Below are 16,155 nucleotides of genomic sequence, written 5' to 3'. Positions count from 1 at the left end.
TGTCTGCTCCTTCCTCCCGTCAGCTCTCCATCTGTCTGCTCCTTCCTCCCGTCAGCTCTCCATCTGTCTGCTCCTTCCTCCCGTTTGTTCTAACTCTGTCTGCTCCTTCCTTCCTCCAGTACGCTCTCCCTCTTTCTGCTCTTTCCTCTGTCCGCTCTCCCTTAGTCTGCTTCTTCCAACTATCTAATCCTTCCTCCCGTTCGCTCTCCTCCTATCTGCTCCTTCCTCCCGTCAGCTCTCCATCTGTCTGCTCCTTCCTCCCGTCAGCTCTCGATCTGTCTGCTCCTTCCTCCCGTTCGCTCTCCCTCTGTCTGCTCCTTCCTTCCGTCTGCTCTCCCTTTGTCTTCTCCTTCCTCCCGTCTGCTCTCCATCTGTCTGCTCCTTCCTCCCGTTTGCTCTCCCTCTGTCTTCTCCTTCCTCCCGTCCGCTCTCCCTCTGTCTGCTCCTTCTTCCCGTCCGCTCTCACTCTGTCTGCTCCTTCCTCTTGCCTGCTCTCCCTCTGTCTTCTCCTTTCTCCCGTCCGCTCTCCCTCTGTCTGCTCCTTCCTCCCGTCCGCTCTCCCTCTGTCTGCTCCTTCCTCCCGTCCGCTCTCCTGCTGTTTCCTCCTTCCTCTCGTCCGCTCTCCTTCTGTCTGCTCCTTCCTCCCATCCGCTCTGCCTCTGTCTGCTCCTTCCTCCCATCCGCTCTCTCTCTGTCTGCTCCTTTCTCCCGTCCGCTCTCCCTCTGTCTGCTCCTTCCTCCCGTCTGCTCTCCTTCTGTCTGCTTCTTCCTCCTGTCCTCTCACCCTCTGTCTGCTCCTTCCTCCCGTCCGCTCTCTCTCTGTCTGCTCCTTTCTCCTGTCCGCTCTCTCTCTGTCTGCTCCTTCCTCACGTCCTCTCTCCCTATGTCTGCTCCTTCCTCCCGTCCGCTCTCTCTTTGTCTGCTCCTTCCTCCTGCCGCTCTCCTTCTGTCTGCTCCTTCCTCCCGTCTGCTCTCCCTCTGTCTGCTTTTTCCTCCTCTCCGCTCTCCCTCTGTCTGCTCCTTCCTCCTGTCCACTCTCTCTCTGTCTGCTCCTTCCTCCCGTCCGCTCTCCCTCTGTCTGCTCCTTCCTCCCATCCGCTCACCTTCTGTCTGCTCCTTCCTCTCTTCCGCTCTCCCTCTGTCTGCTCCTTCCACCCGTCCGCTCTCCCTCTGTCTGCTCCTTCCTCCCGTCCGCTCTCCATCTGTCTACTCCTTCCTCCCGTCCGCTCTCCCTCTGTCTGCTCCTTCCTCCCTTCCACTCTCCCTCTGTCTGCTCCTTCCTCCCGTCCGCTCTCCATCTGTCTAATCCTTCCTCCCGTCCGCATTCCCTCTGTCTACTCCTTCCTCCCTTCCGCTCTCTCTTTGTCTGCTCCTTCCTCCCGTCCGCTCTCCTTCTGTGTACTCGTTCCTCCTGTCCGCTTTCCCTCTGTCTGCTCCTTCCTCCCATCTGCTCTCCCTCTGTCTGTTCCTTCCTCCCGTCCTCTCTCCTTCTGTCTGTTCCTTCCTCCCATCAGCTCTCCATCTGTCTGCTCCTTCCTCCCTTCCGCTCTCCCTCTGTCTGCTCCTTCCTCCCGTCCGCTCTACATCTGTCTACTCCTTCCTCCCGTCCGCTCTCCCTCTGTCTGCTCCTTCCTCCTGTCCGCTCTCTCTCTGTCTGCTCCTTCCTCAGGTCCTCTCTCCCTATGTCTGCTCCTTCCTCCCGTCCGCTCTCTCTTTGTCTGCTCCTTCCTCCTGCCGCTATCCTTCTGTCTGCTCCTTCCTCCCGTCTGCTCTCCCTCTGTCTGCTTCTTCCTCCTCTCCGCTCTCCCTCTGTCTGCTCCTTCCTCCTGTCCGCTCTCTCTCTGTCTGCTCCTTCCTCCCGTCCGCTCTCTCTTTGTCTGCTCCTTCCTCCCATCCGCTCACCTTCTGTCTGCTCCTTCCTCCCGTCTGCTCTCCCTCTGTCTGCTTCTTCCTCCTCTCCGCTCTCCCTCTGTCTGCTCCTTCCTCCTGTCCGCTCTCTCTCTGTCTGCTCCTTCCTCCCGTCCGCTCTCCCTCTGTCTGCTTCTTCCTCCCATCCGCTCACCTTCTGTCTGCTCCTTCCTCCCTTCCGCTCTCCCTCTGTCTGCTCCTTCCACCCGTCCGCTCTCCCTCTGTCTGCTCCTTCCTCCCGTCCGCTCTCCATCTGTCTACTCCTTCCTCCCGTCCGCTCTCCCTCTGTCTGCTCCTTCCTCCCTTCCGCACTCCCTCTGTCTGCTCCTTCCTCCCGTCCGCTCTCCATCTGTCTAATCCTTCCTCCCGTCCGCATTCCCTCTGTCTACTCCTTCCTCCCTTCCGCTCTCTCTTTGTCTGCTCCTTCCTCCCGTCCGCTATCCTTCTGTCTACTCCTTCCTCCTGTCCGCTCTCCCTCTGTCTGCTCCTTCCTCCCATCTGCTCTCCCTCTGTCTGTTCCTTCCTCCCGTCCTCTCTCCTTCTGTCTGTTCCTTCCTCCCATCAGCTCTCCATCTGTCTGCTCCTTCCTCCCTTCCGCTCTCCCTCTGTCTGCTCCTTCCTCCCGTCCGCTCTACATCTGTCTACTCCTTCCTCCCGTCCGCTCTCCCTCTGTCTGCTCCTTCCTCCCGTCCGATCTCTTTTTGTCTGCTCCTTCCTCCTGCCGCTCTCCTTCTGTCTGCTCCTTCCTCCCGTCTGCTCTCCCTCTGTCTGCTTCTTCCTCCTCTTCGCTCTCCCTCTGTCTGCTCCTTCCTCCTGTCCGCTCTCTCTCTGTCTGCTCCTTCCTCCCGTCCGCTCTCCCTCTGTCTGCTCCTTCCTCCCATCCGCTCACCTTCTGTCTGCTCCTTCCTCCCGTCCGCTCTCCCTCTGTCTGCTCCTTCCACCCGTCCGCTCTCCCTCTGTCTGCTCCTTTCTCCGGTCCGCTCTCCATCTGTCTACTCCTTCCTCCCGTCCGCTCTCCCTCTGTCTGCTCCTTCCTCCCGTCCGCATTCCCTCTGTCTGCTCCTTCCTCCCTTCCGCTCTCCCTCTGTCTGCTCCTTCCTCCCGTCCACTCTCCTTCTCTCTACTCCTTCCTCCTGTCCGCTCTCCCTCTGTCTACTCCTTCCTCCCATCTGCTCTCCCTCTGTCTGCTCCTTCCTCCCGTCCTCTCTCCTTCTGTCTGTTCCTTCCTCCCATCAGCTCTCCATCTGTCTGCTCCTTCCTCCCTTCCGCTCTCTCCCTCTGTCTGCTCCTTCCTCCCGTCTGCTCTACATCTGTCTACTCCTTCCTCCCGTCTGCTCTCCCTCTGTCTGCTCCTTCCTCCCTTCCACTCTTCCTCTGTCTGCTCCTTCCTCCCGTCCGCTCTACTTCTGTCTACTCCTTCCTCCTGTCCGCTCTCCTTCTGTCTGCTCCTTCCTCCCATCTGCTCTCCCTCTGTCTACTCCTATCTCCCGTCCACTCTCCCTCTGTCTGCTCCTTCCTCCCATCAGCTCTCCATCTGTCTACTCCTTCCTCCCATCTGCTCTCCATCTGTCTACTCCTTCCTCCCGTCCACTCTCCCTCTGTCTGCTCCTTCCTCTTGTCCGCTCACCTTCTGTCTGCTCCTTCCTCCCGTCCGCTCTCCCTCTGTCTGCTCCTTCCTCCCGACAGCTCTCCATCTGTCTGCTCCTTCCTCCCGTCAGCTCTCCATCTGTCTGCTCCTTCCTCCCGTCAGCTCTCCATCTGTCTGCTCCTTCCTCCCGCCCGCTCTCCCTCTGTCTGCTCCTTCCTCCTGTCCGCTCTCCATCTGTCTGCTCCTTCCTCCCGTCAGCTCTCCATCTGTCTTCTCCTTCCTCCTGTTCGTCTCCCTCTGTCTGCTCCTTCCTCCCGTCCGCTCTCCCTCTGTCTGCTCCTTCCTCCCATCTGCTCTCCCTCTGTCTGCTCTTTCCTCCCTCCGCTCTCGTTCTGTCTGCTTCTTCCAACTATCTAATCCTTCCTCCCTTTCGCTCTCCTCCTGTCTGCTCCTTCCTCCTGTCAGCTCTCCATCTGTCTGCTCCTTCCTCCCTTCAGCTCTCCATCTGTCTGCTCCTTCCTCCCTTTCGCTCTCCCTCTGTCTGCTCCTTCCTCCTGTCTGCTCTCCCTCTGTCTTCTCCTTCCTCCCGTCCGCTCTCCATCTGTCTGCTCCTTCCTCCCGTTTGCTCTCCCTCTGTCTGCTCCTTCCTCCCGTCCGCTCTCCTGCTGTTTCCTCCTTCCTCCCTTCCGCTCTCCTTCTGTCTGCTCCTTCCTCCCGTCAGCTCACCCTCTGTCTGCTCCTTCCTCCCGTCCGCTCTCTCTCTGTCTGCTCCTTCCTCCCGTCCGCCAACATTGTCTTCTCCTTCCTCCCGTCTGCTCTCCCTCTGTCTGCTCCTTCCTCCCGTCCGCTCTCCATCTGTCTGCTCCTTCCTCCCGTCCGCTCTCCCTCTGTCTGCTCCTTCCTTCTGTCCGCTCTCCTTCTGTCTCTTCCTTCCTCTCGTCCGCTCTCCCTCTGTTTGCTCCTTACTCCCGTCCGCTCTCCATCTGTCTACTCCTTCCTCCCGTCAGCTCTCCATCTGTCTACTCCTTCCTCCCGTCCACTCTCCCTCTTTCTGCTCCTTCCTCTTGTCCGTTTACCTTCTGTCTGCTCCTTCTTCCCGTCCGCTCTCCCTCTATCTGCTCCTTCCTCCTGTCTGCTCTCCCTCTGTCTGCTCCTTCCTCCCGTCAGCTCTCCCTCTGTCTGCTCCTTCCTCCCGTCCGCTCTCCCTCTGTCTGCTCCATCCTCCCGTCCGCTCTCCTGCTGTTTCCTCCTTCCTCCCGTCCGCTCTCCCTCTGTCTGCTCCTTCTTCCCGTCCGCTCTTCCTCTGTCTGTTCCTTCCTCTTGTCTGCTCTCCCTCTGTCTGCTCCTTCCTCCCGTCAGCTCTCCCTCTGTCTGCTCCTTCCTCCCGTCCGCTCTCCCTCTGTCTGCTCCTTCCTGCCGTTAGCTCTCCCTCTGTCTGCTCCTTCCTTCCTCCCGTCCGCTCTCCCTCTGTCTGCTCTTTCCTCCCGTCTGCTCTCCCTTTGTCTTCTCCTTCCTCCCGTCCGCTCTCCTGCTGTTTCCTCCTTCCTCCCGTCCGCTCTCCCTCTGTCTGCTCCTTCTTCCCGTCCGCTCTTCCTCTGTCTGCTCCTTCCTCTTGTCTGCTCTCCCTCTGTCTGCTCCTTCCTCCCGTCAGCTCTCCCTCTGTCTGCTCCTTCCTCCCGTCCGCTCTCCCTCTGTCTGCTCCTTCCTGCCGTTAGCTCTCCCTCTGTCTGCTCCTTCCTCCCGTCCGCTCTCCTTCTGTCTGCTCCTTCCTCCCGTCCGCTCTCCCTCTGTCTGCTCCTTCTTCTTGTCCGTTTACATTCTGTCTGCTCCTTCTTCCCGTCCGCTCTCCCTCTGTCTACTCCTTCCTCTTGTCTTCTCTCCCTCTGTCTGCTCCTTCCTCCCGTCAGCTCTCCCTCTGTCTGCTCCTTCCTCCCGTCCGCTCTCCCTCTGTCTGCTCCTTCCTCCCGTCCGCTCTCGTGCTGTTTCCTCCTTCCTCCCGTCCGCTCTCCCTCTGTCTGCTCCTTCTTCCCGTCTGCTCTCCCTCTGTCTGCTCCTTCCTCTTGTCCGTTTACCTTCTGTCTGCTCCTTCTTCCCGTCCGCTCTCCCTCTATCTGCTCCTTCCTCCTGTCTGCTCTCCCTCTGTCTGCTCCTTCCTCCCGTCAGCTCTCCCTCTGTCTGCTCCTTCCTCCCGTCCGCTCTCCCTCTGTCTGCTCCATCCTCCCGTCCGCTCTCCTGCTGTTTCCTCCTTCCTCCCGTCCGCTCTCCCTCTGTCTGCTCCTTCTTCCCGTCCGCTCTTCCTCTGTCTGTTCCTTCCTCTTGTCTGCTCTCCCTCTGTCTGCTCCTTCCTCCCGTCAGCTCTCCCTCTGTCTGCTCCTTCCTCCCGTCCGCTCTCCCTCTGTCTGCTCCTTCCTGCCGTTAGCTCTCCCTCTGTCTGCTCCTTCCTTCCTCCCGTCCGCTCTCCCTCTGTCTGCTCTTTCCTCTTGTCCGTTTACCTTCTGTCTGCTCCTTCTTCCCGTCCGCTCTCCCTCTATCTGCTCCTTCCTCCTGTCTGCTCTCCCTCTGTCTGCTCCTTCCTCCCGTCAGCTCTCCCTCTGTCTGCTCCTTCCTCCCGTCCGCTCTCCCTCTGTCTGCTCCATCCTCCCGTCCGCTCTCCTGCTGTTTCCTCCTTCCTCCCGTCCGCTCTCCCTCTGTCTGCTCCTTCTTCCCGTCCGCTCTTCCTCTGTCTGTTCCTTCCTCTTGTCTGCTCTCCCTCTGTCTGCTCCTTCCTCCCGTCAGCTCTCCCTCTGTCTGCTCCTTCCTCCCGTCCGCTCTCCCTCTGTCTGCTCCTTCCTGCCGTTAGCTCTCCCTCTGTCTGCTCCTTCCTTCCTCCCGTCCGCTCTCCCTCTGTCTGCTCTTTCCTCCCGTCTGCTCTCCCTTTGTCTTCTCCTTCCTCCCGTCCGCTCTCCTGCTGTTTCCTCCTTCCTCCCGTCCGCTCTCCCTCTGTCTGCTCCTTCTTCCCGTCCGCTCTTCCTCTGTCTGCTCCTTCCTCTTGTCTGCTCTCCCTCTGTCTGCTCCTTCCTCCCGTCAGCTCTCCCTCTGTCTGCTCCTTCCTCCCGTCCGCTCTCCCTCTGTCTGCTCCTTCCTGCCGTTAGCTCTCCCTCTGTCTGCTCCTTCCTCCCGTCCGCTCTCCTTCTGTCTGCTCCTTCCTCCCGTCCGCTCTCCCTCTGTCTGCTCCTTCTTCTTGTCCGTTTACATTCTGTCTGCTCCTTCTTCCCGTCCGCTCTCCCTCTGTCTACTCCTTCCTCTTGTCTGCTCTCCCTCTGTCTGCTCCTTCCTCCCGTCAGCTCTCCCTCTGTCTGCTCCTTCCTCCCGTCCGCTCTCCCTCTGTCTGCTCCTTCCTCCCGTCCGCTCTCGTGCTGTTTCCTCCTTCCTCCCGTCCGCTCTCCCTCTGTCTGCTCCTTCTTCCCGTCTGCTCTCCCTCTGTCTGCTCCTTCCTCTTGTCTGCTCTCCCTCTGTCTGCTCCTTCCTCCCGTCAGCTCTCCCTCTGTCTGCTCCTTCCTCCCGTCCGCTTTCCCTCTGTCTGCTCCTTCCTCCCGTCTGCTCTCCCTTTGTCTGCTCCTTCCTCCCGTCCGCTCTCCTGCTGTTTCCTCCTTCCTACCGTCCGCTCTCCTTCTGTCTGCTCCTTCCTCCCGTCCGCTCTCCCTCTGTCTGCTCCTTCCTCCCGTCCGCTCTCTCTCTGTCTGCTCCTTCCTCTCGTCTGCCAACATTGTCTGCTCCTTCCTCCCGTCTGCTCTCCCTCTGTCTGCTCCTTCCTTCCCTCAGCTCTCCCTCTGTCTGCTCCTTCCTCCCGTCCGCTCTCCCTCTGTCTGCTCCTTCCTCCCGTCCGCTCTCGTGCTGTTTCCTCCTTCCTCCCGTCCGCTCTCCCTCTGTCTGCTCCTTCTTCCCGTCCGCTCTCCCTCTGTCTGCTCCTTCCTCTTGTCTGCTCTCCCTCTGTCTGCTCCTTCCTCCCGTCAGCTCTCCCTCTGTCTGCTCCTTCCTCCCGTCCGCTTTCCCTCTGTCTGCTCCTTCCTCCCGTCTGCTCTCCCTTTGTCTGCTCCTTCCTCCCGTCCGCTCTCCTGCTGTTTCCTCCTTCCTACCGTCCGCTCTCCTTCTGTCTGCTCCTTCCTCCCGTCCGCTCTCCCTCTTTCTGCTCCTTCCTCCCGTCCGCTCTCTCTCTGTCTGCTCCTTCCTCCCGTCTGCCAACATTGTCTGCTCCTTCCTCCCGTCTGCTCTCCCTCTGTCTGCTCCTTCCTCCCGTCCGCTCTCCATCTGTCTGCTCCTTCCTCCTCTCCGCTCTCCCTCTGTCTGCTGCTTCCTCCCGTCCGCTCTCCCTCTGTCTGCTCCTTCCTCCTTTCCGCTCTCCTTCTGTCTCTTCCTTCCTCCCGTCCACTCTTCATCTGTCTACTCCTTCCTCTCGTCCGCTCTCCATCTGTCTACTCCTATCTCCCGGTCCACTCTCCCTCTGTCTGCTCCTTCCTCCCATAAGCTCTCCATCTGTCTACTCCTTCCTCCCGTTCACTCTCCATCTGTCTACTCCTTCCTCTCGTCCACTCTCCCTTTGTCTGCTCCTTCCTCCAGTCCGCTCTCCATCTGTCTACTCCTTCCTCCCGTCCGCTCTCCCTCTGTCTGCTCCTTCCTCCCGTCCGCATTCCCTCTGTCTGCTCCTTCCTCCCTTCCGCTCTCCCTCTGTCTGCTCCTTCCTCCCGTCCGCTCTCCTTCTGTCTACTCCTTACTCCTGTCTGATCTCCCTCTGTCTGCTCCTTCCTCCCGTCCGCTCTCTCTCTGTCTGCTCCTTCCTCCCGTCTGCCAACATTGTCTGCTCCTTCTTCCCGTCTGCTCTCCCTCTGTCTGCTCCTTCCTCCTGTCCGCTCTCCATCTGTCTGCTCCTTCCTCCTCTCCGCTCTCCCTCTGTCTGCTGCTTCCTCCCGTCCGCTCTCCCTCTGTCTGCTCCTTTCTCCTTTCCGCTCTCCTTCTGTCTCTTCCTTCCTCCCGTCCACTCTCCATCTGTCTGCTCCTTCCTCCTTTCCGCTCTCCTTCTGTCTCTTCCTTCCTCTCGTCCACTCTCCCTCTGTCTACTCTTTCCTCTCGTCCGCTCTCCATCTGTCTACTCCTTCCTCCCGTCAGCTCTCCATCTGTCTACTCCTATCTCCCGGTCCACTCTCCCTCTGTCTGCTCCTTCCTCCCGTCCGCTCTCCTGCTGTTTCCTCCTTCCTACCGTCCACTCTCCTTCTGTCTGCTCCTTCCTCCCGTCCGCTCTCCCTCTGTCTGCTCCTTCCTCCCGTCCGCTCTCTCTCTGTCTGCTCCTTCCTCCCGTCTGCCAACATTGTCTGCTCCTTCCTCCCGTCTGCTCTCCCTCTGTCTGCTCCTTCCTCCCGTCCGCTCTCCATCTGTCTGCTCCTTCCTCCTCTCCGCTCTCCCTCTGTCTGCTGATTCCTCCCGTCCGCTCTCCCTCTGTCTGCTCCTTCCTCCTTTCCGCTCTCCTTCTGTCTCTTCCTTCCTCCCGTCCACTCTTCATCTGTCTACTCCTTCCTCTCGTCCGCTCTCCATCTGTCTACTCCTTCCTCCCGTCAGCTCTCCATCTGTCTACTCCTATCTCCCGGTCCACTCTCCCTCTGTCTGCTCCTTCCTCCCATAAGCTCTCCATCTGTCTACTCCTTCCTCCCGTCCACTCTCCATCTGTCTACTCCTTCCTCTCGTCCACTCTCCCTCTGTCTGCTCCTTCCTCCCGTCCGCTCTCCATCTGTCTACTCCTTCCTCCCGTCCGCTCTCCCTCTGTCTGCTCCTTCCTCCCGTCCGCAGTCCCTCTGTCTGCTCCTTCCTCTCGTCCGCTCTCCTTCTGTCTACTCCGTCCTCCTGTCCGCTCTCCCTCTGTCTGCTCCTTCCTCCCATCTGCTCTCCCTCTGTCTGCTCCTTCCTCCCGTCCTCTCTTCTTCTGTCTGTTCCTTCCTTCCATCAGCTCTCCATCTGTCTGCTCCTTCCTCCCTTCCACTCTCCCTCTGTCTGCTCCTTCCTCCCGTCCGCTCTACATCTGTCTACTCCTTCCTCCCGTCCGCTGTCCCTCTGTCTGCTCCTTCCTCCCTTCCGCTCTCCCACTGTCTGCTCCTTCCTCCCGTCCGCTCTACTTCTTCCTCCTGTCCGCTCTTTTTCTGTCTGCTCCTTCCTCCCATCTGCTCTCCCTCTGTCTACTCCTATCTCCCGTCCACTCTCCCTCTGTCTGCTCCTTCCTCCCATCAGCTCTCCATCTGTCTACTCCTTCCTCCCGTCTGCTCTCCATCTGTCTACTCCTTCCTCCCGTCTGCTCTCCATCTGTCTACTCCTTCCTCCCGTCCACTCTCCCTCTGTCTGCTCCTTCCTCTTGTCCGCTCACCTTCTGTCTGCTCCTTCCTCCCGTCCACTCTCCATCTGTCTACTCCTTCCTCTCGTCCACTCTCCCTCTGTCTGCTCCTTCCTCCCGTCCGCTCTCCATCTGTCTACTCCTTCCTCCCGTCCGCTCTCCCTCTGTTTGCTCCTTCCTCCCGTCCGCATTCCCTCTGTCTGCTCCTTCCTCCCTTCCGCTCTCCCTCTGTCTGCTCCTTCCTCCCGTCCGCTCTCCTTCTGTCTACTCCTTCCTCCTGTCCGCTCTCCCTCTGTCTACTCCTTCCTCCCATCTGCTCTCCCTCTGTCTGCTCCTTCCTCCCGTCCTCTCTTCTTCTGTCTGTTCCTTCCTCCCATCAGCTCTCCATCTGTCTGCTCCTTCCTCCCTTCCACTCTCCCTCTGTCTGCTCCTTCCTCCCGTCCGCTCTACATCTGTCTACTCCTTCCTCCCGTCCGCTCTCCCTCTGTCTGCTCCTTCCTCCGGTCCGCTCTACTTCTGTCTACTCCTTCCTCCTGTCCGCTCTTTTTCTGTCTGCTCCTTCCTCCCATCTGCTCTCCCTCTGTCTACTCCTATCTCCTGTCCACTCTCCCTCTGTCTGCTCCTTCCTCCCATCAGCTCTCCATCTGTCTACTCCTTCCTCCCGTCTGCTCTCCATCTGTCTACTCCTTCCTCCCGTCCACTCTCCCTCTGTCTGCTCCTTCCTCTTGTCCGCTCACCTTCTGTCTGCTCCTTCCTCCCGTCCGCTCTCCCTCTGTCTGCTCCTTCCTCCCGACAGCTCTCCATCTGTCTGCTCCTTCCTCCCGTCAGCTCTCCCTCTGTCTGCTCCTTCCTCCCGTCCGCTCTCGTGCTGTTTCCTCCTTCCTCCCGTCCGCTCTCCCTCTGTCTGCTCCTTCCTCCCGTCCGCTCTCCATCTGTCTGCTCCTTCCTCCCGTCAGCTCTCCATCTGTCTTCTCCTTCCTCCTGTTCATCTCCCTATGTCTGCTCCTTCCTCCCATCTGCTCTCTCTCTGTCTGCTCTTTCCTCTCTCCGCTTTTGTTCTGTCTGCTTCTTCCAACTATCTACTCCTTCCTCCCGTTCGCTCTCCTCCTGTCTGCTCCTTCCTCCTGTCAGCTCTCCATCTGTCTGCTCCTTCCTCCCTTCAGCTCTCCATCTGTCTGCTCCTTCCTCCCTTTCGCTCTCCCTCTGTCTGCTCCTTCCTCCTGTCTGCTCTCCCTCTGTCTTCTCCTTCCTCCCGTCCGCTCTCCATCTGTCTGCTCCTTCCTCCCGTTTGCTCTCCCTCTGTCTGCTCCTTCCTCCCGTCCGCTCTCCTGCTGTTTCCTCCTTCCTCCCGTCCGCTCTCCTTCTGTCTGCTCCTTCCTCCCGTCCGCTCTCCCTCTGTCTGCTCCTTCCTCCCGTCCGCTCTCTCTCTGTCTGCTCCTTCCTCCCGTCCGCCAACATTGTCTTCTCCTTCCTCCCGTCTGCTCTCCCTCTGTCTGCTCCTTCCTCCCGTCCGCTCTCCATCTGTCTGCTCCTTCCTCCCGTCCGCTCTCCCTCTGTCTGCTCCTTCCTTCTGTCCGCTCTCCTTCTGTCTCTTCCTTCCTCTCTTCCGCTCTCCCTCTGTTTGCTCCTTACTCCCGTCCGCTCTCCATCTGTCTACTCCTTCCTCCCGTCAGCTCTCCATCTGTCTACTCCTATCTCCCGTCCACTCTCCCTCTGTCTGCTCCTTCCTCCCATAAGCTCTCCATCTGTCTACTCCTTCCTCCCGTCCACTCTCCATCTGTCTACTCCTTCCTCTCGTCCACTCTCCCTCTGTCTGCTCCTTCCTCTTGTCCGTTTACCTTCTGTCTGCTCCTTCTTCCCGTCCGCTCTCCCTCTGTCTGCTCCTTCCTCCTGTCTGCTCTCCCTCTGTCTGCTCCTTCCTCCCGTCAACTCTCCCTCTGTCTGCTTCTTCCTCCCGTCCGCTCTCTCTCTGTCTGCTCCATCCTCCCGTCTGCTCTCCTGCTGTTTCCTCCTTCCTCCCGTCCGCTCTGCCTCTGTCTGCTGCTTCTTCCCGTCCGCTCTCCCTCTGTCTGCTCCTTCCTCCCGTCTGCTCTCCCTCTGTCTGCTCCTTCCTCCCGTCAGCTCTCCCTCTGTCTGCTCCTTCCTCCCGTCCGCTCTCCCTCTGTCTGCTCCTTCCTCCCGTCAGCTCACCCTCTGTCTGCTCCTTCCTCCCGTCCGCTCTCCCTCTGTCTGCTCTTTCCTCCCGTCTGCTCTCCCTTTGTCTTCTCCTTCCTCCCGTCCGCTTTCCTGCTGTTTCCTCCTTCCTCCCGTCCGCTCTCCTTCTGTCTGCTCCTTCCTCCCGTCAGCTCTCCCTCTGTCTGCTCCTTCTTCTTGTCCGTTTACCTTCTGTCTGCTCCTTCTTCCCGTCCGCTCTCCCTCTGTCTGCTCCTTCCTCTTGTCTGCTCTCCCTCTGTCTGCTCCTTCCTCCCGTCAGCTCTCCCTCTGTCTGCTCCTTCCTCCCGTCCGCTCTCCCTCTGTCTGCTCCTTCCTCCCGTCCGCTCTCCCTCTGTCTGCTCCTTCCTCCCGTCCGCTCTCGTGCTGTTTCCTCCTTCCTCCCGTCCGCTCTCCCTCTGTCTGCTCCTTCTTCCCGTCCGCTCTCCCTCTGTCTGCTCCTTCCTCTTGTCTGCTCTCCCTCTGTCTGCTCCTTCCTCCCGTCAGATCTCCCTCTGTCTGCTCCTTCCTCACGTCCGCTTTCCGTCTGTCTGCTCCTTCCTCCCGTCTGCTCTCCCTTTGTCTTCTCCTTCCTCCCGTCCGCTCTCCTGCTGTTTCCTCCTTCCTCTCGTCCGCTCTCCTTCTGTCTGCTCCTTCCTCCCGTCTGCCAACATTGTCTGCTCCTTCCTCCCGTCAGCTCTCCCTCTGTCTGCTCCTTCCTCCCGTCCGCTCTCCCTCTGTCTGCTCCTTCCTCCCGTCCGCTCTCCCTCTGTCTGCTCCTTCCTCCCGTCCGCTCTCCCTCTGTCTGCTCTTTCCTCCCGTCTGCTCTCCCTTTGTCTTCTCCTTCCTCCCGTCCGTTTACCTTCTGTCTGCTCCTTCTTCCCGTCCGCTCTCCCTCTGTCTACTCTTTCCTCTTGTCTGCTCTCCCTCTGTCTGCTCCTTCCTCCCGTCAGCTCTCCCTCTTTCTGCTGCTTCCTCCCGTCCGCTCTCCCTCTGTCTGCTCCTTCCTCCTTTCCGCTCTCCTTCTGTCTCTTCCTTCCTCCCGTCCACTCTCCATCTCTCTACTCCTTCCTCTCGTCCGCTCTCCATCTGTCTACTCCTTCCTCCCGTCAGCTCTCCATCTGTCTACTCCTATCTCCCGGTCCACTCTCCCTCTGTCTGCTCCTTCCTCCCATAGACTCTCCATCTGTCTACTCCTTCCTCCCGTCCACTCTCCATCTGTCTACTCCTTCCTCTCGTCCACTCTCCCTCTGTCTGCTCCTTCTTCTTGTCCGTTTACCTTCTGTCTGCTCCTTCTTCCCGTCCGCTCTCCCTCTGTCTGCTCCTTCCTCTTGTCTGCTCTCCCTCTGTCTGCTCCTTCCTCCCGTCAGCTCTCCATCTGTCTGCTCCTTCGTCCCTTTTGCTCTCCCTCTGTCTGCTCCTTCCTCCCGTCCGCTCTCCCTCTGTCTGCTGCTTCCTCCCGTCAGCTCTCCATCTGTCTGCTCCTTCGTCCCTTTTGCTCTCCCTCTGTCTGCTCCTTCCTCCCGTCCGCTCTCCCTCTGTCTGCTCCTTCCTCCCGTCCGCTCTCCCTCTGTCTGCTGCTTCCTCCCGTCAGCTCTCCATCTGTCTGCTCCTTCGTCCCTTTTGCTCTCCCTCTGTCTGCTCCTTCCTCCCGTCCGCTCTCCCTCTTTCTGCTCCTTCCTCGCGTCTGCTCTCCCTCTGTCTGCTCCTTCCTCCCACCGCCCTCCTTCTGTCTGCTCCTTCCTCTCGTCTGCTTTACCTCTGTCTGCTTCTTCCTTCCGCCACTCTCCTTCTGTCTGCTCCTTCCTCCCGTCCGCTCTCCCTCTGTCTGCTCCTTCCTTCCGTCCGCTCTCCCTCTGTCTGCTCCTTTCTCCCGTCCGCTCTCCCTCTGTCTGCTCCTTCCTCCCGTCCGCTCTCCCTCTGTCTGCTCTTTCCTCTGTCCGCTCTCCTTCTGTCTGCTTCTTCCAACTATCTAAACCTTCCTCCCGTTCGCTCTCCTCCTGTCTGCTTCTTCCTCCCGTCAGCTCTCCATCTGTCTGCTCCTTCCTCCCGTTCGCTCTCCCTCTGTCTTCTCCTTCCTCCCGTCCGCTCTCCCTCTGTCTGCTCCTTCCTCCCGTCCGCTCTCCCTCTGTCTGCTCCTCCCTCCCATCTGCTCTCCCTCTGTCTGCTCCTTCCTCCTGTCCGCTCTCCCTCTGCCTGCTCCTTCCTCCCGTCGGCTCTCTCTCTGCCTGCTCCTTCCTCCCATCTGCTCTCCCTCTGTCTGCTCCTTCCTCCCGTTCGCTCTCCTTCTATCTTGTTACTAAAGTCGTTCTGTTTTGCAGTGGCCTCTGCCTCCCTGTGCCTCAGCTGTTTGCAGAAGTCATTAATTGGTGGCTTTGTGGCCCTCGTTGTCACCACTTCTCCGCTCTTCATCGCTGCGTTTTACATTGGACGTAACACCATAAAGGAGCAGTGATGATGTAAGACCTAAGATGATGCAAGCTGGATGATGATGATGATGATGTAAGATTGATGATGATGATGATGATGTAAGATTGATGATGATGATGATAATAATATGGTTAGATGTAATGTCCATATATAAATATTACTTGGCAAAAATCTTTATAGATAGTGGGACACACTGGACTTCCTGCTTTGTCCAGAAATATCAGTATATAAGCAAAAAACCAACCACCAAAAATAGTTTTCTTTTTTTAAAAATGTCTTTGCTTTATATAATTCTTGTTATAAACAGTACAATACGCAGAAACACTTGTTCTTATAAATCTCTTCTGAGGATATACCTCTAAATGCAGACTGATATCATGAGGAAGGAGGCGTGACCTCCGAAACGTCACAATAATCATGCGAGCGCCGTCTCTGCTAAGGAGTGACTGACGAGATGACCTGATCTTCTGCTAGAAAGTGAGAAGTCTCTACAAGGCACGGTACAGGGAAACTCTGCTATGCTAACAAGAATTATATAAAGCAACAGACGGCAGGTCATTGCTGTTTAACCCAGAAGATGGAAGGGTAAATCTCCACACAAGGTGCTGGTGGGTGCTGATGGATTGTCGCGGTCACATGGATGACTACTGGGCATCATGTGCTGGAGCACCCATCACCCTCTATGCCCCAGATATCCACCACATAAAGTCTTATGGTGCAGGATTCTTATTGTCTCCTCTGTCCACAGGACCTTCTTGTGAGGCCTCCTGAGATGTCCTGTTGGTCACCAGCCTGTGATGTTCCTCACTTTCATTGATACTGACCATGAATTGTTGGACATCTCCAATCTTAGCATTTGGAATCGGCGCAGAGCTTGGCCACCGCCTTGACTTTTATTCTCTGTTTTTAATTTCTGTGGTCCTGAAGAAAGCCTGTGAGATCCACCAGGTGTGGTGAGAAGACATGAGAGGAGGAGACCACCACAGTCCACACTCAGGACTCCTCCTTCTGTGTGATTCCAATTCTGCCCAAAAATGTTGTATCAAATCTTTGGGAGTCGCTTTAGGACCTTTTGATCAGTCCTCCAACTTCTCCAACCAAAGGGGGTCCAGCGATTGGAAGTAATGTCACCATTATCCCCAATGTGGTCAATATTCTGGGAACAACTGCTGGAAAATACTTCAGCCATGGCCAGTGACCCCGAGAATGTGCCCATCCCCCATCACCCCATCACTACGGGGTACTCTGTGATATGAAATTATATATTACAATACTTCTTCTCATGTAATCAAAAGAAAGTAAAAAAAGAGGTTTTCTGTTATATTGATAAAGTCCTATAGGTGGCGCCGCAAGGAAAACGGGAAATAGAAACTATAAGGATAAAGTAAAGGAACCAAGATCATAACAGAAGCCCAGAACCCACCCTGTGGGGTCGATAGTGGGGTCGTCCTTGTCAGGACAGCTTATCTGCTGCAGGTGTAGCCACAGGGACATCGCAGGGTGAGTTCACCAAGCTCTGTACATGAAAATAGCACCAGAACCAAGCTCTGTACATGAAAATAGCACCAGAACCAAGCTCTGTATATGAAAATAGCACCAGAACCAAGCTCTGTATATGAAAATAGCACCAGAACCAAGCTCTGTATATGAAAATAGCACCAGAACCAAGCTCTGTACATGAAAATAG

At 57.7% G+C, this 16,155-nt stretch overlaps 1 protein-coding gene across 4 annotated transcripts in view; it reads left to right on the top strand.

The window, feature by feature from the left end:
• Positions 1-15,789, top strand: part of LOC140119685 (uncharacterized) — a 61,277-nt gene extending 45,488 nt beyond the window's left edge. For 3 of the 4 annotated variants that reach the window (XM_072138972.1, XM_072138974.1, XM_072138970.1), the window contains 2 exons: positions 14,360-14,540; positions 15,217-15,789. In XM_072138972.1, coding sequence (XP_071995073.1) covers positions 14,360-14,493 — 134 coding nt within the window. In that variant the 3' untranslated portion in view covers positions 14,494-14,540; positions 15,217-15,789. The remainder of the gene's footprint in view (positions 1-14,359; positions 14,541-15,216) is intronic. The other variant, XM_072138971.1, reaches the window with a different exon arrangement.
• Positions 15,790-16,155: the final 366 nt, after the last annotated feature.

Source organism: Engystomops pustulosus, chromosome 2 (assembly GCF_040894005.1).
Source record: "Engystomops pustulosus chromosome 2, aEngPut4.maternal, whole genome shotgun sequence".
Classification (NCBI taxonomy): Eukaryota; Metazoa; Chordata; class Amphibia; order Anura; family Leptodactylidae; genus Engystomops; species Engystomops pustulosus.
The sequence above is the reverse complement of the archived record's forward strand: the minus strand, read 5'-3'. Positions and strand labels throughout refer to the sequence as shown.